The following is a 20601-nucleotide window of genomic DNA, read 5'->3' on the forward strand; positions in this document are numbered from 1 at the left end:
TGCAAACTCAGTGGGCGATACCGGTACTTAGCAGCACTCCATTCCTCAAGGCTCCAAAGTGCAGCTTAGGGGCAGGCCAAATCTCAAAGGTTTTATTCCTCCCGTCCTTTTGTGGGTAAGGGAAACTGAGGCATGGAGATGTGCAGTTATTGCAGCTGCTTAACTAGGATAAAAATCCTCTGTCCTACCAAGGCACTGGCTCTAAGAGGCCTTGCATCTCATGCATTGACAAAACCAGACCCCACAAACCCCAGCTCTGAGCAAAAACCGCTGGGAATTAGCCCAAGGGACGATTAGATGGGAAAAGTGAGGAGCCAAGTGTCGGACACATTGCTGCCGTGCCCTGGGGCTGCGGGCAGGATTCATTCCCACCCGCACCTCCTCGCACTGACCATCGGCCATGTCCCCATCGGTCACATCCCCATCGCCACCGGGCTGGCCAGGCCGGGACAGTTCCCGGCGCTTCCAGCAGCAAGAGGGGGAGATTTTCTCTCCACGTTAGCACAACCGTAGCGTGTCAGTGCCAGGAGGGGCGAGCAGAATCGATACTTGAAAATGAGAAGCTGAGGCTGAGCGAACGTGCCAGACAGGCAGTGGAGGCCAGCCCAGGGAAGGCTGGACGCAGGGCGAGGGCGCGAGGACGGGTGAGAGCACTGCTAGGTCTCCCTCCTATCACTGCCTCCTCCAAACACACTTCATGGAAGATAATTCCTGCACGAGGCATTTCTTGAGTGTCTCGCAGCAGTTAACAGTAGGATTTAACAAACCCTAAACTCCTGAAAGGCTTTTGTGGGGGGAACGTTTGCTCCGAACAGCAATTGCCAGAAACCTTCCCATTCAACGCGTTCCAGCGTGTAAGCTCTTCAGGCCCCGTTGGATTTTTCTGCTTAGGAGCTGAGCTCAGGAACAAGCAAAACAGCTTTTGGCTGGCTCTCAGGTCTTTTCTGAGGGGAGGAAAAACCAAATGCCAGCTTTGTGGCTGCCACACGCCGAGGAGAGGCTGGTAAGACCCCTGTGGCACAGCCAACCCTCTGAAGGTGTTCCTCCTCAACTCGGCTCTCCAAGCTACTGCCTTCTGATGCAAAAACGTAGCAATTATAGGTCTAATTAGGGAAGAGGCTAATTTAATTCTGTGCAATGCTGTAAAGCACGGAAAAGTGTAACAATTTCCCTTTGAGTCAGAGTATGGTTTAAGCTTTAATCATATTTCCTTCCCCCTGGGTTAGGGGAAGAGCATTCTCTTGCTGCTCTCTAGTGGAAGGCATATCAGCAGAGTTAATAAAAGGTGCCGAATTTTGCAGCTTTTAATGTTTCTGTCCAGTAAAGCTGCTGAATTAGTACAACCTAGAAACCAGTGCAAACAAAGAGAGTTAACTGCATATTAAGAAATCTTTCATTTATGCTGATCTTTAAAGGACATCTCAGAAAAGACCTTTCTTCCTCCATTCTCTTCCCCAAAAACTTTTTCAAACCCCATCCCTAAAATCCAGATATAAAAATTGCTAGAACGACCCGAAACAGGCTTGGTATGTCCAACTATTATATTTTGCAAAAGCTTCCAGGGATGCGTGCACTGTTACAGCAACTTATTCCATTCACATGCACCTGTTTTTGTTCTTTTCTTCAGTAAAATGCTTGTGCAGCCCTTCCAACCCCGTTTTCAGTTCTTCACTTTTTGGCTGTTTGAGGGGACTGCACAGCTCTGGTCCTTGTGTGCATTCATCTCGCCTTTAGCACGCTCTGCTCAGTCCCAGCAGTGAAATGCTGCCATCACAGCTGTAAACAAACAGATTTCTTTGTAAATTTAAAGCAGCCAGCGAGGCCTCAGTTCGGAGCTGCTTCTGCTCACACAGAGGATTACAGAAGCCAAGTTACTGCATCTGCATAGCCAGGAGCAGCGTGGCCAAGTGGAATGAACTCCATCCTTCTCTACACACAAAGTAAAGTAAGGATGTTGAAATACTTGAAGAAAAAGTATTCTAAGAGGCTGGATTGAGATGTCACATCTAGCCTACCACTTCAAACCCAGTAATGAGCGGCAGCAAGCACGCCTCAAGCCAATGATAAAGCAAGTTTTGTCTAGGAACTAACAAAACCAGAACTATTGAAGCAGTAGAAAGAAATGTATTCTTAGGACCAAGAACTTTATACGAATTGAAACCAAGTAGAAGACTTGAGAATTTACACTCCAATAAACAGCAGGGGGTTGTTTTGTTGTATTCCAGTATTAATGCAGCTGCTCCTGGTGAAGGGAGCAGTCAGGGCTACAAAAGCACAGAGGGAAGCAGATAGATGAACATTAAAAAAAAAAAACAACACACACACACAACCGAGTGAAATCCTGTAAATTAATTCCAACTGCCTCCAAAATTAAAAACATGTTTTATTGTAAAATTGCACTCCAACTGGTACCATAATTCTTTATAAACATAATATACAGTAAAATATTTTACATGTAGCACACCAGGCATCCAGGCATATGGTTACAGTGTTACAAAATTTACAGTTCACAATTCTTCTCTGACAGAGCGGGCAGCCTAAATACATGACATCAAGTCTTAGATGTTTAATTGCACTACCATAACAGTGTCTATTTTAAACACATTCAGCATATAATCAGAAAGGTCAGAAATGGTGTATATTGTGTCTCAAGTTTCTTTCACACTATTTAGAATAGCTGTGAATAACGATTCTTTATTACCTAGTTTCCTCGTTCTACAGAAGGCCTTCCATTTCTCGCTGTTCAGAAGTAGATGATTTGTCATGGATAAGCACAGCTTGGATGAAAACAAGGGGTAGATAATTTACTAGAGTTTTCACTTGGGCAAACCAAACAAAAAAAAAGCAACCCGCACACATCCTTTTCCTCTCCCGTATCTGTTACTCACATTCTTCCCTCCCCACTCACACATTCATGTGCACGTGTATGAATACAAATTTTAAAAACAAAAAGGAAAAAGGGAAAGAAATCCTTATCATACTGCCTTATAAAAGACTGTGGACTTTTTAAAAACATATATTACAAATGTACATTAGAGCTTCTGAAGTTATGAAGCTAATAAATGCTTACCATTAAAGAAAAGACGACACTGAAGGGAGCCACAGCTACCTTAGTACTGCAAATGTAAACAACATACATCCTGCCATGGTTAATACTGCTTTCCTCTTACCTAAACCTGCAGGAATAATCTTTCATCTGTGCTTTAAGCTAACCACAGCATTTCTGAGTTGTATCTATCACATGGATGGTGTTTTCAGATGGAACTGATACCATTGAAACACGTGAGAGTCTATGAGCATGGCAGACGGTAGTGTAAATTTCCTTAATGCTTGGGAGAGACAAAGTTAGCATTCCAAACCAAGCATGGTCTTTGTATTCTCATCACGGAGCACTAAGTAAAACAAGGGGAATAAACTAGACCTTTGCTTGGAAATTACTGGAACTTGAGAAGAAAGCTGGAGCAGGAAGGACAGCGTACAGCAATTCCTTTAGCTTCCTGGTGATTGCTGGCAGAGATTTGCAAATCAAACTGCAACTGACAGATGAGAAATAAATTCTGGCCCTAAACAAAAAATTTCAGCTCTCCAAGAACTGGAATATGCTTCGACTTTGACTTGTGTCCTCTGTGCTGTCAATCCTGGGACATTTGGCCAGAGATGTTATTACTGCAGTAGGACCTCTTTTCTTCACCTGCAGAGGAAGAAGTGAAATTAGAACACACAAACTCTCCAAGTTTAAACAGAAGTTATTTGGTGTGAGATCACATACCCGTACAATGGGAAGCCATAGAGTATTTAAAACAGCAATGCTCTTAACTACTTGGCAATGTTTGGCGTCTGTATGTTTAACTAATCTACAAAATTGGCAGCATATTCCCACACAAATCTTTACCTGATGTTTTGATTTCTCCTTTGCTTCTTCATTCTTGTCTGGGGAAAGCGTGTGAAAGACAAAGTTCCTTGAATTTCGAGGCACATTTGGATTAAGATCTGACATTGCTGCTAGCTTCTGAAGGACGGCTTTAGGTCTGTTCAAGAGAGACCCATTTTTTATCTGAAGAACAAAGAAACGCTGCGTTAAAACACTGACACAAAGAAAGAGTGCTGTTTTAGTAGGCTACTCTTAATAGAGAAGACTACTCCCCAACAAACTCTTACTTGCTAACAGTATTTCATCACTATCATACAAATCAGACACGGCCAGAATCTAGGGTCAGCTGACTTGAAGGTGTTCTACAGAAGCAGTTTTGAAATGGCAGAACCATTACCTGGATGTCACTGGCAGGTCTGAGTGTTTCAAACGGGTTCCTGGGTAATAGTTTTGTGTCTTGTACCACTGTAGCTGGGATTGCTAGCAGAGACAAATAAGAGAATGTCAGTTTAGTTTGGAAAAATATAACTTTATATCAAACTGAGCATCTCAGAATTGAAAATAGACAGTAAATACTGCAGACAAAAAAAAATCTACATTAGATTATACTATGAGCTGCACAACTGATGCTGTTCTGGCAATTAGTACTATAGTTTATAAGGGAAAAATTGGTTTAGAAATAGCTTTGCACACTTGGAGTCGTGCTTCTACTACAATCAGGGAAAACCTAAATTTATTTTCACTACCTTATGCAGCTTTTCCTTAAGTCCTTATCTTTCCTTAAGATATTTGGAGAAATTACTAGGCAGCATGTCACTTAAAGTCTACTTCTCCACAACTTAAAGGCAAGCAAATGAAGAACAAAAGACTAAACAAAGATGTAGAGGAATTTATTTCCACTCTAGAGCAACTGTTTTCAAGAAGTAACACGCTATTTTATTAATTATATACACACATTTATCAAACTTAAGGCACTGAAAACAGAAAGCCTACCTTTCTTCTGTAGGGACTTAGCAGTTACTTTTTTTGCTAGTTTCATGAATTGGCTGTCTTCACCGATGTCTTCCTCCTCCTCCTCCTGCTCTTTATTTTTTTCCTTCTGTAGCAGAGAGAAGATACAAGCTTTTCCAGTTTTACAAAATATTAAGGATGAACACTTTGCTCAGTAATTTATGTAGACCAAGTCCTTCCATTATGTAAATATATATATTCATTTTTATTTACTTCCTATCATAAAAGTTTATTGCAATTTCTTAGATATTTTATAATCCTCAATCTATTGAGGGGCAACAAGCTTCTAATATCGCATTCAGCTGACAAAACCCCAAGTTTTACAAGATTCGATATTAGGTCAGTTGTGCTCCCAGCATAAGAAAAACTATTCTGATTTTGAAGCTGACTTGTTTGAGAACAAAGTTGTTTTTCCTCTCCCTTCTGAATTAGTTTTTCTCTGTACAATACTTGTGGAAGAGAAAGAGCACAATTCACGATGGAAAACAAAGATTATCTATGAATGTTATTTTTTCCAGACTTTAACTTGAGGAAATAGCAATTTCGCATCTAGCAATGGTACAAAGAACTGAACAAGATGCCTTTCTAGAAGCTAACTAATACCTGCTCACGAAGCCACTGTTCTCGTTCAAATCGCTCTTTCCTCCATTTTACTTCGGTTTCATCAAACTGTTCATTTTCATCATCGTTATCTGAATCCCTCTGAAACAAGTCAACCTGTGAAGCATCATCTAGACAGAGAGGAAAAAAATAGTTAGCTATCAAAATTAAAAGGAGGCATATACAGACTAGTACAAAATAAAAAACAATATAAAAACATTTCTCGAAGACTTTGTTTTCTTCTGAAAGAGTGAATCCTATTTTCTAAATACATACATCATCTCTCCAATCTTTCATCCCCCATCTACTACAAACGGATCTGAAAGGCACCTATGTTTTTCCATCTGAATTTCCTCATTCTGCCAGGGCCATCGCTGTGCAGGTCACCATCGATGAGGTACCTCTCTTGGTACATGCGTAACTGACGCTTGTCATCATCAAGCACTACCTTCCTATTAACACAAGAGAAAGGGAGAGGCTTAGTCCAGGTTGTACCTGAGAGCCATGACCTCACACAAATATACACCAATACTGTCACTGACATGTGTAATTTCTGTACTTGATTTCCCAATTCCGCTTCACTTGGGAGTTCCTCATCAATAATCTCTTCTTCATATTCATCCAGCTCTTCGCCATCGTATTCATCCTCACTTCCCACGTCGCTCCCTGACAGCTCTGCTTCATCTTCCATGAAATCCTGCAGTTTTCTATCAAAGAACATCAGAAGAGTTTAGTTTGGTAGACCAATGACCACCGCATGAGTCTCCTGAAAACGAGGTCTATCTTTTGATGTAAGATTAGCAAATATTCTGCAAAAGAAGTGACGACTCATCTTTAGTTTTCAAAAGGGCTAAGGCTTGCATTCTTGCACATATGTGTTGGCAGGCTCTATACGCAAAACAACCCCAAACGTCTGCCATCCACCAGATTCCTCGTCACTAGCCTGGCAAATGTGATGACAACAGCTGCCAACCAGATGTCTTCCCTGCTAGGACAAATAAAGACCTTAACACACGAAGAATGACAGCAATACCCCTGTACCCCCCCTTTGGTTAAAAAATAAATAAATTAATTAAAAATGCCGCATTGCTTTCACCCTGGCCTTTTGATTTCCATCTGTAATCCTCTCTAACCAACCAACAACGTAGTTAACTCGTGCAGTATGACAGCACCAAAGCAAAAAACAATAACCAGAGCCAACAACACAGCCACATAAACATCTTGATACTAACAGCATCTGACCTAGTAGTGCTGGGGAAGAAATAACCATAGACTAAATTTCTAGTGCTATTATGTTCTAATCTTTCTGGCAATTAAGATATAAAACACACGCACACACAAACACTTACAGTTTTTTTTTCAAGCCCTGTCTATGTCTCAGCAGTTGTTCTTCTTCATCACTTATTTCTGCTTCTTCAGCATCACTGTCTCCGCTTTTTTCATCCTGTCAAAGAGACAGTTTTCAGAAACGAAGGAATTTCTGAAAGTGGTTTGCTTTGTAATGACAGCTTCTTCTGTCCCTCAGTCAATAAACATAGACTAAAACACCACAGATTTTTAGAAGGATTTAGTATGCTAAGACACTTTATCCAGTATATCACAATATTATATAGACATTTTAAATAACCTAAATTGCTCTCAAAAACGTTTCAGTACTCATTTTAGAAGAAACATACCTTGCATTGATAGATACATTAAAAAAATTAAGTAGATAAATTGAGTTTTCATGGTCAGAATTCACTAGTATTTTGCTTTATCAGTTCATACCTCTTCACTGTCAAAGGCGTTGTCATCTGTTAAAAGCTGAAAATCACCAAGTTCTTCTTGCTCCTCATCCTCCTCCTCCCTATGGAAAAATTGAATGAAAGAAATACACACTCTCATTCGACACCTAGTGATGTCTTTCCACAATCCAAGGCAAGATTTCAGCCATCGCTTCTGGTGATCTCAGGTTCTAGAGAGAATAATCTAGAACTGTTCAAAGAGCCAGCACCTGAATGTCATGCGGCTGACAAAAGATGAATTTCCCTTCACAGTAGCTGTGGAAAACAGCATATGCTGCTGATTTAAAGAGCAATCACTGAACAACTTGCTATGTTCCTCTCCTTCGCCTCCAGAACAGACCACATTTTTGACTGCACCATTTTGAATTGATATCTAACAAGAAAACACGTCACTAGTGAAATGAGACGACTACCACCATAAACTTTTGTACGTTTCTGAAGAATAATGCTAACCTGTCTGTGGGAAAAGAGCCTGAACACAGCGCTAATGCTTCTGCCATCGGATCTTCTATGTCACTGTCTTTTTCTGCCTTGGAAGATGCTGATGAAGCCCATGTTGGAGAACCTGCTACAAAAAGTAATAAGATGACAACTTATTAGACAGATATGTATTAACTCTTAGAACATTCCACATTCTGCATTGGTGACCAGAACTAAAACATATGTTAGTGTAAAGCTTATAAATCTAGTCACCAGCAAAGCTGGGAGTAGAATTCAGGACATACTCTGAGACACAAATTTTCCTGAGCAGAGATTGAGCAGTTCTTCCATGGGCTGCTTTTTGTTGCTGCTGGTATTTGGCACATGCTCAGCTTGACTGCTGAACTGTCCAGAACACAAGTCCAATAATTCATCCATGTTTGCATCCATTGCGTTCTCATCCATACTAGCTAGAGTGAGCTGATGCTTTGAGGACTGGTATTTATTCCTGTGTTGTCCCACATTCAGGAACCTGAAACAAAGTCCATAATTAGAAAAACCTTGCTGTTCTGTATGTCCACTTCTGTTAAAGGACACAAAATGTCATTCTTTACACCTGTAACTTACCCATCTGCATCAAGCAGCTGGCTTTGAGTGTCATCTTCCAGAGAAAATTGAAACTGTGACTCTCCAGCCCCTGGAAATAAACTTTTGGGTTCAGGAGAGGCATTATACAGGTCCTGGGAGTCTTCTATGGGAAGAGAGGGTTCAGACGTCTTTCCTGAGCTCTATGCAAAGAAAGGTAAAAATATACAAGTTATTTACTCTGCAATCTTAGAAATCAAAAGTGAGAATTGGATAAAATATTTAATCTGTTTTAAAGGATAAAGACCATGCAGGCTAAAAAGAAGTTAAAGTATTTCCACATCGCTCTGATAAATCATAAGAGTTCACTGATGTCAAATGTTGTACAGTCCATGTGAGCACACTTAAAAATATGTCAACATGCATAGTTTAGAAATCAAAACCAGATTATAGCATCTCTTCTTTGATGTTTTAGAAGTTTTTATAATAACATTCTTATCCATTCCAATGTCGAGACATTTTAAGCTCCAGGGACAGTTTGCTTTTCCAAAATCTTACTCATATAAAGGCACTTGACTCAATGTCTTCATCTGGTGTTATTTTTTGATATACGTGACAGTCATAAGATACATTTATTCACTATCCATCGTGTTAATGTATGACAGGAACCTTACCTTGGAAGCAGAGCTGATAAAGCTTGTTTTGAAGAAGCCTGGGGAAGGTGACCTGAAACCTCCTGCTGCAGACAAGAAGTTCCCTCCACGCGACATCTGCTTGTTACAGGGCTGATACGACGGAATCATTGAGCCAATCAACTCAAAGCTGCTGTTATGGCTATTCTCTTTTGCTGGCGTTGGTAGAGAAAAGGAATCATCATCTTCTGAAAAGAAGGGAAATACTTAAATATAATGCTTATTTTGTCTTTTTTTTTTTGTAATCCAGTAAAACCTCAGGATACTATTTTGCAACATAGGCACCTTGCTAAAAATTCATCATTTTGCACTTATGTTAGATTTTTTTTCCCTAAAGGATTCAGGGAATTCAGTTTAAAAAGTGCAACACGTTATTGATTTGTTTCTATATTCTTCCCCAGTATAATTTTGAACTTGATTTTCCCCTGGCTTTTTCAAGATCTCCTAAATTTTCAGGTGTCGTAACTTTCATAGTCATAATGTTTAAATATACAGGTGATGAAATAACTAAACTATCAAATACCAAACCCGAACAGAAACTTCTACACGTGCCATGTGAAAGAAAAAAAGAAAATAACTGCTAGCTTCAATAGCACTTCAGCTTTACCTAACTTGGTAGATCCCTTGTCTGCAGCTTCTTCATTTTCAAGTTTCTCTTCAGGAAGAGAGTATCTGCAATTAAATAAAAGGTATTTGCTAGTATAGATGATAACTAATTACAAAAAAAAAAAACAAAACTAAGTATCAAAAATATCCACCATGTATCTTAAATTTAAAATTTCTCAGCCACCATTTTTAAAGTTTTGTTTATTTACCCCATTTTGGAGGAGCTGTCCTTAAAAAGCATCAATGTAGACTCTGTTGAAGGTGGTTTAGGAACAGAAGCACAGTGCACAGATTGCTCCACCTTTTCTCCATCGATTGATTCTTTGTCAGTCTCTTTATCACCGTCTTCAACATGTTTCTCTTCTGAATCATCGTCTTCCTCTGCCTCATCAAGCAAATATTCCAGAGTCTAAAGAGCATCCACAAATACATCAGATATATGCTGACCATTGCTTTGATCTGTCACCTTCTTTGTGTGCTTTTATGAGAAAATATTTTAACATATAGAGGACAAAACTGAATTACATTGTCGGTTCTTCCATGTCCCTGTTTTACTCTAAGACAACTGGTATAGAGGCACTTTAAACAGCCATGTTGTTCTGACCCTTTTTAAAGAACAAAAAGCTGCGGCAAAGTCCATACCAGATCAGGAAGGTGATACCAATTAGGTATGCATACATAGAAATTGTCCCCTGGTAGGAATGAGCCAAGGAGCCATTTTATATATAGTTTCCTGGAGACTCTTTATATAGGTGGCACAAGAATCTTTTGTATACTTATATCTGTTTTTAATGCTGTTTAGGCAAAAAAAAGAAAATACTAATATATTCAGTTTTAAACTGAATTAAAAAAATTAAATTCTCTCTTGTTTTTCAAATTTTTAAGAATTACTGGCAATTTCCCAATATTAATAGTGTACAGAAGTTTAATTTGATTGTGGAAAGGCAGCAGAATTGAGAAGCTGAGTGAGTTATGTAAAATGTCGCATGCAAACCTCATGATTGCCTTCTTCTTCTTCAGACTCAGACTCATCTGTCATCTCTTCCTCCTCCTCCTCTTCTTCTTCTTCCTCCAGCATGTCCTCGTTATCCAGTTTAAACAATGCTTGCCGTTTTTGGCGTTCCTCAATCCTGCGGAGCTTCATGGCCTCCTGGAGTTTAGCCTTCAGCACTTGTAGCTTTTCACCTGGACAGAAATGAATAAATTAGTATATTTAGATGTACTACAAAGAATCCTTAACTTCATTGCCTTCAAGTATCCAATCTAATGCAGTTACACACACAAAAAGGGAATAAAAAAATGTTTTTAAGTGTTTTTATGAATTGATCTGCCAGCTGGAAGAGCTAGGGAGTTAGTTTCAATGAGCTCAATTTCGAGAAGCGACACAATCTCATGAATTATCAAGATTCCTCATTATCCATAAATGCCACGGGCACAGCCCTCTGCATAAGAATAGGCTCTGTCTTTCCACTGGGTCTTTTGGGAGCAACAGCTTCCAGTTGCCATGGGCAGATGTGCTACAGCACATGAAATAATTAAGAGCAGCTAAAAATAATGCATGCCCATAGGATCAGCCAAATGATCTATTTCTTTTGAGGGATACCATGTGAGAGTCACTTTCCACAGACATTCTTGCTTGCAATTCTATACATTTTTAGTAGGAAATGCTGTATAGAATTAAGGAAGCACGAGAGATCTACCAAATAAGAATAGTTCTTCACACTGAGTCTGAGAGTTACATTTAGAGGGGCTGTTGGAAAATAATGTGAATACATATTTCATATAAAATTTTGGTAAGGATAGGGAGAAATCCATAGAACCACTAACAAAAATCTAACTGTGACAACCTGATCTACACTGGCTAGTGCTATTTATGAGGTCTAATCAAGGTTTTTTCTTAAAACGGCGATATCCATTAGGAAAATCTAAACAAATTAATTTTGCAAATAAAGATTCATTCATCTGTATTTCATGGGGGCAGTACTAGGAGCCGGGGAAACAGGAGAGGAAAAAAAGGAAAAAAAGAAAAAAAAAAAGCAATTTCCAAATCAAGCATCATTACTTCTCCTAGACCAACCTGGCTTTGTGTGCACTGTTTCATCCACACTCTCTGAAACTAACACTGCCGGCACGACGTCTGCTTTTAGCTCCTCTTTCCCTTCAGATGTCGTCTCCTTACGAATAATGTTGATGTTTATGGTCCGTTCAACTTTGGATTTTGATGTTTGAAGAGTGTGCTTCAAGAAACGTGCTTTCAAGGCTTCTAATTCTTGAAATACAAATTAATTAAATGCAAATTAAATCAATTTGATAGTATTTAAAATCATCAAGCACTACATTTGTATCTAGACTATGCCTTGAGATTTTTTTTTTAAGGAAGTTAATTAAAAACCCTAAACCTTTAACATTTTTATATTTGTAAAACAATTCCACTTGACTAATAACACATCGTTACAGAATATTTTTGCTGTAACTTGTAATTGATGGATGTTAGTTAATATTAAATGACCTTACCATTGACTATGATTTATCCACAAGATCTTAATTCACTTCCACTCTACCCTTCCAGCCACGAGACATCTCTAAATTTATTAACTTTTTTTTTTTTTTTAAATCAGACTGATGGCTGACAAATAAGTCACTGTTTCATGGCAGAGGTCAGTTTTCTGCACGCATGGAAGCAGCATCCAATCCAGACATCCTATTTGTATCTCCTAATACAAATAGATATAATGGAATTGCAAAATTGCCTAATCATTTGCAATCCCTCCTAGCAACAAGGTGAACTATTTAATATTGATGAATAAACATTCAAATTCCAGTACCTAAAGGACATTCAAAACATTATGGCTGCAGAAGTAAATTTTTCCTTACTATCCAGCCTTGCCTTCTAGCAAAATCAGTTGTAAGCACTATGAAACACAAGGCAGTTTTGTTTCTGGATAACTACTGCATGCCTGGTTTTGAATCACTTTGAAAAAGTGCTCCCATGTGCTTTAAGTACAAGCATAATTCACTACAGCAGAACGGAACCGAAGTCACTCAACCTTAAGTAGTTAGGACTAAGCATTCCCTCAAGCTTTTGAATATTACTGTTTCTCAAAGGTTTTCCAATCAAATTCAGTTTTACTCTGGCGATTTGGGTAGATCTGACAGGATTTCAGCACTAACAATTATACCTTTATTTGAATCGGATTCATCGAGGTTTATGAAGGATTCACTGTCAGAGCAGATTCTTGGCTTGATGGTCAAGTCTATTCCCAGTTCACGAAGTTTATCCAGTTTGGACCTCCTCACTTTTTCAGGTTGTGCCACCAATCCAGGCCCCACCTGTTGATTGCTTTCTAGGCCCGGTGCTGTTTCATGTCTTTGCTCAAGGGCATTGCCTCCAACTGCTAGAGGAATTTCATTCTCTTTTTGTTCACTGCTGTCAGTGCTTACGAAGTTAGAGTGCTGTTGTTCTTCTGCATTACTCACGGTTGTTACAGTTGTAACAGTACAAGAATCATCATCATTCTCTCGGGGTTTTTCAGTACAGTCTTCTGTCAAGTTCTCCCCTGCATCAGGGAGAGGTTTGTTCACAGCCATCTCTCTGCCAAGGCTTGTTTCTGGTTCATTAGTTGCTGATTGACCACCTCTTATTTGCCCATCTTTGCAATCTGCACTTAAGGTCTTAGTGCCTGCAGGTTCTTCATTCAGGGTGAGCTGGTATTTAGTGGACCTAATAAAGGCAGAAAGAATTAAAAAATCTGTGCCTATTCTGAGAGGGGAGAAGAGGCTGTGAACAAGGACAGAAAGAAATAATTTTCTAATTCTTCTCATTAACGTGTAGGAAGAGGTGAAGGACAAAAGGGCATATTACTTCATCTGGGGTTGCTACTAGGTCCTGACTACCCCAGCGGTATGACAGTGTCAAAACTGCAATATTGCCACCTGTTAACAGTGACATGCCTTAAATTTCAAGGCATTTATGGTATTAAAACAGTTGAAGAAAAAGTAGTAGTTTCTCATTAGGACTTTCCAGTCAAAGCAACAGTTAAAATTAACCTGGAAACATTATGTGGCTGCAGGCAAAGCAGGTGTACGCACATGATACAGGTCCTATAGCACGCCTACTACAAAGTCTGGCTATCCCAAAAAGCAAAGCTGGGATATCCTCAACGTTTATGAAAACACACAAGGAAGGTTTAAGTCCTTACTTCAGCAATGCCATGGCATTTCCTTCACACATTGGTCGAGGTCGACGCTTGAAGAATTCATGAATGCTTTTGGCCTCAGGCACGTGGTATGGGAGAGACACAGATGATTCTACCAAAGAAACAAAGTGGAAGAAAATTTTAAAAAGTCATCTAAGACATCTACTTCTCATTTCTGAAATTCAAAGAATTGAAATAGCAAGTATTTTGCAGCAAAGACATTTGACCAGGCAGAAAGTGCACAGTTAAAACTCAAATACAACAAACACTGCTGTCTGGGAAGCATTTTAACAGCAAGTCGTGAAGACCAAGTTTGTAACATGCCCGTGGATTCATTAGGAAATGAACTGTGATGTTAATATCAGAATGGCACAACCAGTTTCAATTTTATTGCACGCATATCAAACATTCCAAGTATTCCATGAACTTTGCACAACTCACTAAGGGGAAGTTTACAGGATAAAGGAAGATACTATGTTTGCAGGAGGATTTTCCACCCCTTTGTAACAAAGATACCTTTAAACAGGTGCTTGATTAAAAACGGTCTTGTACCCTTCAACCCTAAGTAATTCATCCCAGGCAAGAGAAGGATCTAGCTTTTCAGATAAAATTCTTTCAGTTTCTCCCCCAAATTTCTTAATAGTTTATATCCATCTACATATAAAAAAAAAAAGTTTTACCTCTAATAAGGCGTTGGGTCTCACTATGTAACTGTTTCATGGCTTCTTTACTTAACCTTGCTGCTTTCCGCTCCTTAACGAAAGAAAAGAAAGGCCTCTGAAGTCAGAAAGCAAAATATGGGACTCTGTACTTTCTAAATAGCTCCCCCCCCCCCCTTCAAGTAAAAAGAAGCCAGCATAAAGGAGCCAGTTGACAATGAAAAGCAGCAAACCAACAAAAACATAGGGCAGTGTTGAAAAGACAAGATAATTCAAAAAAGGGCTTTTTAATTATACACTATAACAAACAATAGAAGAATACTTCACCTTCCTTTTTGGTTCTTTTGATATAGGATCCTCATTCTCAGCATCAGACACATGTTTGTAGCCTTCACCCTTGGAAAACCAGTAAGAGATTCATTTATTTGAGTAGACATTTGACTACAGGTACTAGAAAGGGCAATCAAGTCAAGAGTCAAAATAATTGTACAGAATTAGAGCTCGTCAGCTAAAGCATCAAAACAGGATTTGGAGTATTCTCATAAACCAACAAAAATCCTCTCTAATACTTATGCTAGATTTGCAAAGCTTCTACTGTAGCATTATCTTTACAGCTTTCAAGAACAACAGTCCTCCATCTCTAAGAACAAAAAGCAGAGGACTGTTTTACCCTCTGTCAGAACAGTAGACTTGTCAAACAGTTTAATACATGCTCAAATAGAACACTTCCCACTATACCTTATATTTTTTTATTTTGTCTTTCACTGCCGCCCGTATGGATTCTATTGACTCTTCATCCTCTGGGAGCGAAGCATTTTCCTCTTCTAAGCCATTATCGAAAAGTTCTTTGTCATTAAGAAGACATCCACTGTCATTAAAAGGACATGTCTCACCACCATCCACCTGTGTGCCACAAGAATAAAGTATTTATGCAACTTGTTTCAGAAGATCCTCTTCATTTCTTTGAGATGAATTTAAGATTACTGTCAAAAGATCTTGATGAAAGAAATTAGAATAGGTATATGTCAGCTTTAACATAATGGCTCAGACAGAATAAATTTACACTCAAAATATATATTTTATAAATAGCAACAATACACAGCCTCACAAGCAGCCATTTATTCAGAGAAGAATTCAAATTTGAAAGTAGCCCAAAGTTTTCACCAGAAACTAGCCTGGCAGTGTAGCAAAAAGCAGAAATACGAAACAAAGCACTTTGTGCACAGAACAAGTCCATGATGAGCTAGAAACAAAACTCAAAGATTTCCTGCCTCGCACCACATGCACTAATGTGAAGTCATCAGGCATTAGGGTTTGTACTTTGCAGGTGAAACTGGTAGACTTGCAGGGTGTACAACAGATCCTTGTGGATTCTATACTGTAGCCCCTGTAGTAATGTGGACATAAGTGATGCTGAAGCACTGAAACAAAATAATCAAACAAAATTATCAATTTAACTTAGTGGAGAAAGCATCTGAGAATTTCTGCCAAAAACAAGTACCTCTGCTCTAGGCTTCTTTTCTTTTTTCAGCTGTTTGATGGACGCAATTCTTCTCTCCCTCTCCTTCCTTCTAGATCTTACTACATTTTTTTTAATCATCTCTTCTTCAAAATTGTTTTCATGTTTTCTGTATTTTTTCCCAGACTTCAGTGGTCTCTCCTCTTCCAACTCCTTCTCAGGCAAGACAGCCCTTCTGCTTGTTTCAAGGTTTTCGATCTGCAAATGGTCTCCAGTGTCACTGTCATCGCTATCCAGCAGAAGCTGGCGAATCCGACGACATTTTTTGTTCTTCTGGACAAGAACGTTCTCTTTTTCCTCTCCACTTTCTATGTCTCCACCCAGAGCGTCATTCTGCACAGAAGAGCCACCATCTTCTCCATCTTCACTTTCACTGTCCTGAAGCACCTTCTTGCTTTTTGCTTTTTTACTCACAAAAATCTCTTCCTCTGAATCTGACAGATTATATTAAAAGACAAGAAGTGATGCATGTTATGGAAAGGTAAATTTCACGAGTTCATTAACAAGCAGCCTGTTAAATTTCACAGATGTCAACAACTACAGCTAATCAGTGTGAAATCAAGTTTTCAAAATCCACTTCTCCCTATAGTGTAGCAGATAATTGATCCAAATTGATGTTATAGGTTCCAAGCCTTTGTTAAAGAAAAGGCAGAAGAGAAAATCCTTCACTGATATATTAGTGAGTTGAAATAATAATGAAACTACAGTAAGTAAATGCATAGATTAAGCAAACTGTAGATTTGGTAGATTAAGAAAATCATGAAAAGAAAGGAAATAAGCAAATAAAACACATCCGATTTACCACTGCACTTTCTGTACCTCAAAAACTTTTTTTCTGGGGGGGGGGGCGGATTTTGAGCTTTCTGCCTATATTTTAAGCCACAAAAGAGAGCATTTTGGATTCATAGAGGTCAGCCAATCTCAACTTCCTACACATTTATTTGTAAAAAAAGGACTCTTGAAGATGACAGCCCGCGGGCCCAGCTCCCGACACCTCACAGACCTCTGTCACCGAGAGCCGCAGGCCCGGCGGGGAGGAGCCGTGGCGAGGCCGTCTCGCAGCTGCCCTGCCCGCTGTCCGAGTCGCTGTCAGGGCTCTTCCGCACGCCCGAACCGGGACCTTCGAGCTGCAAGCACAAAGCGCCAGGCACCTTTCCGTAACACCACAAGCGCCCCCCGTGCTGCGGCGCCTCACGGAGCCCGACCTCGCCCCAAGGCCTCGCCCAGCCCCTGCGCAGGATCCCCCCACACACACACACCTCCACCACGCACACCGTGATATTTGCACGCTTAATTTACACTTTATGAAGAAAGAACACACCGCAACAAGCTTTATTAGTATTTAAACACGCTTAAGCTGAGCTCGCAAGTAGGAAAAAATTAAAAAAAGCCCGTGCTGGGGGAGCCCCACGGTCACCGAGCACCGACGGTCGCCCCCCCATCACAGGGGCCGCCCCCGACGGCCCCGGCCCGCGCGCTCCCGGCATGCGCCGCGCCCGCCCCACCTCGCTGCCGCCTTCCCAGCACGTCCCGCGGCCCGGCCCCGCCCCTCCCCGCGTACATCCGCAGGGATAGGCCGAGCTCAAGCTTCCCAGCACGCCCCGCGGGCGGCGAGGCGGAAGTGCGGGGAGCCGCCGCCGCGGGGCGTGCTGGGAAGTGTAGTTTCCGCCAATAAGGGAGGGAAGGAGGGAGGCGGGCGCGGTGTCACCGGGAGCCAAGGGGGAGCCGCCGCCGCCTCGCTCGCCGCCCTTCCCAGCCCTCCGCCGCGCCGCGCCCGCATGAGCCCCGTGTCCGCCCTCAGCCGGCGGCGCGGAGCGGCGAGACTCACCTCAGCGGGAGCCGCCTCCGCCTCCGCCATGGCCCGGGCCGCGTAGGAAACCGCTTCGAGTCTTCGCGCGCTGCCCTAGCTCCGCCCACCGCGGGAAGCAACCAATCACAATTCAGCACCTCCCTAGAGGCCCCTCCCCTCCCGGCGTTTTATTGGGGGATTTTCTCCGAGTCGTCCCGCCCCTTCGCGAGCACTTGACCAATCAGCGGCCGCGCGGCGGGGCCCGGCCGGGGAGGGCGGGGTGGACGCTGCCTGAGGGGAGGGCGGCGGGAGGGGGTCGGGGGCGCCGCCTCACCTCACGCTGTCCCCGCCGCCATTTCCCCACGGGAGGGCCCGGGGTCGGCCCTGAGCTGAGCCCACCTGCTCGGGAAGCCTCCCCAGAGCCCTGGGAAGCCATAGAAAGGCGCCGAGCGGTTTGATCTGGTTTAAGACCGTTTTGATCTGGTTTAGGTGGCCGCCAGATGCCTATCGGCCTTCCTTCCTTCCCCAGAAACAGCAATTTCGAGAGGTTTGCAGCTTCCTGCTGGAGGCAGGGCAGCAGGCACCAGGAGAAGCGTTAGGGGCTGTGCCTTGAGATACTCAAATATTGATATTAAAGATATTCAGAGTTTGGATTCCAGTTCTCAGTCAGCTTGGTAGAACGTAGTTTTTTTTTCTTCCAAATCAAACTAAAATCAAACATTTGCTGTCTGTCCCTGAAGGCAAAGCCCAGAAAAATAAATAAATAAATAAATAAAATAAATGAATGCTGAAGTGTTTGGTACCAGTCACAGTTCTGAGGGGGATGCGGAACAGATGGGCTAATCTACTATGATGGTTCCCATATACCCAACAAATCTTGGAACGGAGGAAGTGAGAAAAGCAAATGTCCATGAAACTTACTGCAAACATCACAATACAGGGCTAGTTTCTTGGAACAGGAGTTAGTCATGAGATACAGACGCTGGCACTACAAAAATACCATTGATCGATATGATTAAGATACTATCAGACTACTAGGTAGACAAGAGTCAGAGAAAAACAGGAAAAATAAGGCCCAACTTAAGTCAAAGCTACTTGCTTAAAAAAATAAAAATAAAAAGTAAATACATTTGTGAATAAACAAAACCTTGGATTTTTTAGAATGTTGTGCAAATGTCAACAAAAATACTTGGCTAGTATTTAAGGCAGTCTGTCCTTTTTCTGCAAAACACTGTTTCTGAAAAACACTGTGTTCTTTGCGAAAGAAGCACTAGCTGGGCAGACCTTTGCTTCCTGATACTGTTTTGTAAGTGGTAGCTGACAATGCAAATTAAGGGTGGTCACATTACACAGTAAATTCCTAGAACGTGAGGATCTTTCTAGGTAGACTGGCAGTGAAAAATATTACTGAGCAGTTCATTGTACTTGCTCAAGACAGTAATCCCATTGCTCTGTTATGGTTTTGAGACCTTGTAAGAAAAAAGTCGCATGGGGAAAGTGCTGTGCCATAGAATTTGAATTTTAGCACACAGCTGTTATCACTAGCTTTTTGAGAGTTTTAATTTCATGTAAAAGAGGTGAAATACTTGGATCTGAAAAGGGGTTTTTAGTTGCTCAGTCCACAGGTTCATAGAAATAGAAGACGCTTAGATAAAATGCGCTGGTATTTCATACTATTATTTATTCACAAACGTAAAGCAGGTAACTCCATTTGTAACTGAAAAAAAAAAAAAAAAAGAAAAATTAGCTACCTGCTATGTGAGGTTACTTCTGGTTCCTCTGATTCAGAGTTCTGTTGCTCACACCTGGTGCAGAAAGGCAGCTGTACAGAATTGGTAACTCTTGGTAAACATTTGCCATTAAGGCGACTCTATAAACTAAAGTGTGGTGTGTTTTATTTAAGCACTGGATAAGGTACCATTTTATAAGATTCATATTTCTGAAAGGCAGTTTGTGAGTCTATTTTTTACTAAATAATATATTCCTTCCACGCCTTCTAAAGGGAGATATTTAAAAACGTCTTCAGAACTAAAGCTATCGGAACTTTTTCTGTCATAACCAGATTCGGCCTCACCACTGGAAACATGTAGGTGTTTTCAATATAAGGGTGGAATAACACAGAAATAAGGTTCTGGCTACTTTGCAGTCAGGATGCCTCAGCGTGTTTGTAATATTTATCAGGTTAATTGCTTGCTGGCTTTTTTGAATTTCTAATGCATGAAGTATAGTCTTGAGTAGCCATACTCAGTATCTTGCAGGACCAAGCCTTGGTATTGTGGATTTCTTGAGGCAGAGATTGTCTCTTCATCTTTTTAAAGTACTATTTGTGTAGTCCTATGTATATGTTCTCTATATTTTTATACTTAGATATGCTGAATAATAGCATGGAAACATTGCCATACATCATGGTAGTTTTGTGACTGGTCTTGTAATACTAGTGTTTCCCTTAAGTATTTATTAACTGATGTAAGGCACTTTTACGAGAATATCAGACTTCATTTTATTTTAAAATAGGTTTTTGATGCTTCAACTTGTAGGAGAGGGCTTGGAAAATACCAACCCTGCAGGTTCAAAAAAAAGCAAATATGATGGACTCGGCATTTATTATTTATCGAATGTTTTGACTTCTGACCTTCTTGTGAGCCAGCTGAGAATTGTTGAGAGAGGAAAGGTTTGTGTGCCGGGGCAGCTCATCATGAGAGCAAGGTGAAGCGAGGTGGCCAGGCCACGGTGAGGTACGGGGTCATCCTGGCATGTGCCCCAGGAGCCTGACACCCCAAATCCTGGTGGCACTGTCCTGTTCCCTATCAGGGTACCTTCCAGGCACCCCAAGTGATATCTGAGTGCTGTTCCTGATCCCCACACCAAC

The 20601-nt window shown here is 40.9% G+C and overlaps 1 protein-coding gene across 5 annotated transcripts; it reads right to left on the bottom strand.

Moving 5' to 3' along the window:
- Positions 1 to 2366: 2366 nt before the first annotated feature.
- CLSPN (claspin) lies at positions 2367 to 17888 on the bottom strand. 5 transcript variants are annotated; one of them, XM_040535076.1, is made up of 25 exons: positions 17772 to 17888; positions 16947 to 17070; positions 15926 to 16377; positions 15163 to 15327; positions 14752 to 14820; positions 14446 to 14518; positions 13769 to 13877; positions 12749 to 13290; positions 11647 to 11838; positions 10564 to 10754; positions 9779 to 9978; positions 9571 to 9635; positions 8946 to 9148; positions 8314 to 8474; positions 7992 to 8218; positions 7720 to 7831; positions 7250 to 7328; positions 6832 to 6926; positions 6025 to 6189; positions 5813 to 5934; positions 5486 to 5613; positions 4865 to 4970; positions 4269 to 4351; positions 3893 to 4054; positions 2367 to 3691 (listed from the first exon to the last, which is right to left on the bottom strand). In XM_040535076.1, the coding sequence occupies exons 1-25, from the start codon at positions 17799 to 17801 to the stop codon at positions 3578 to 3580; spliced, it is 3969 nt and encodes a 1322-aa protein (XP_040391010.1). In that variant the 5' UTR covers positions 17802 to 17888; the 3' UTR covers positions 2367 to 3577. The 5 variants fall into 5 exon arrangements, with proteins under 5 accessions (XP_040391010.1, XP_040391008.1, XP_040391009.1 ...); XM_040535074.1 differs by having other exon boundaries at positions 7720 to 7834; XM_040535075.1 differs by having other exon boundaries at positions 8946 to 9151.
- Positions 17889 to 20601: the final 2713 nt, after the last annotated feature.

The sequence above is a fragment of the Cygnus olor genome, chromosome 23, assembly GCF_009769625.2.
Source record: "Cygnus olor isolate bCygOlo1 chromosome 23, bCygOlo1.pri.v2, whole genome shotgun sequence".
In the NCBI taxonomy this organism is placed as follows: Eukaryota; Metazoa; Chordata; class Aves; order Anseriformes; family Anatidae; genus Cygnus; species Cygnus olor.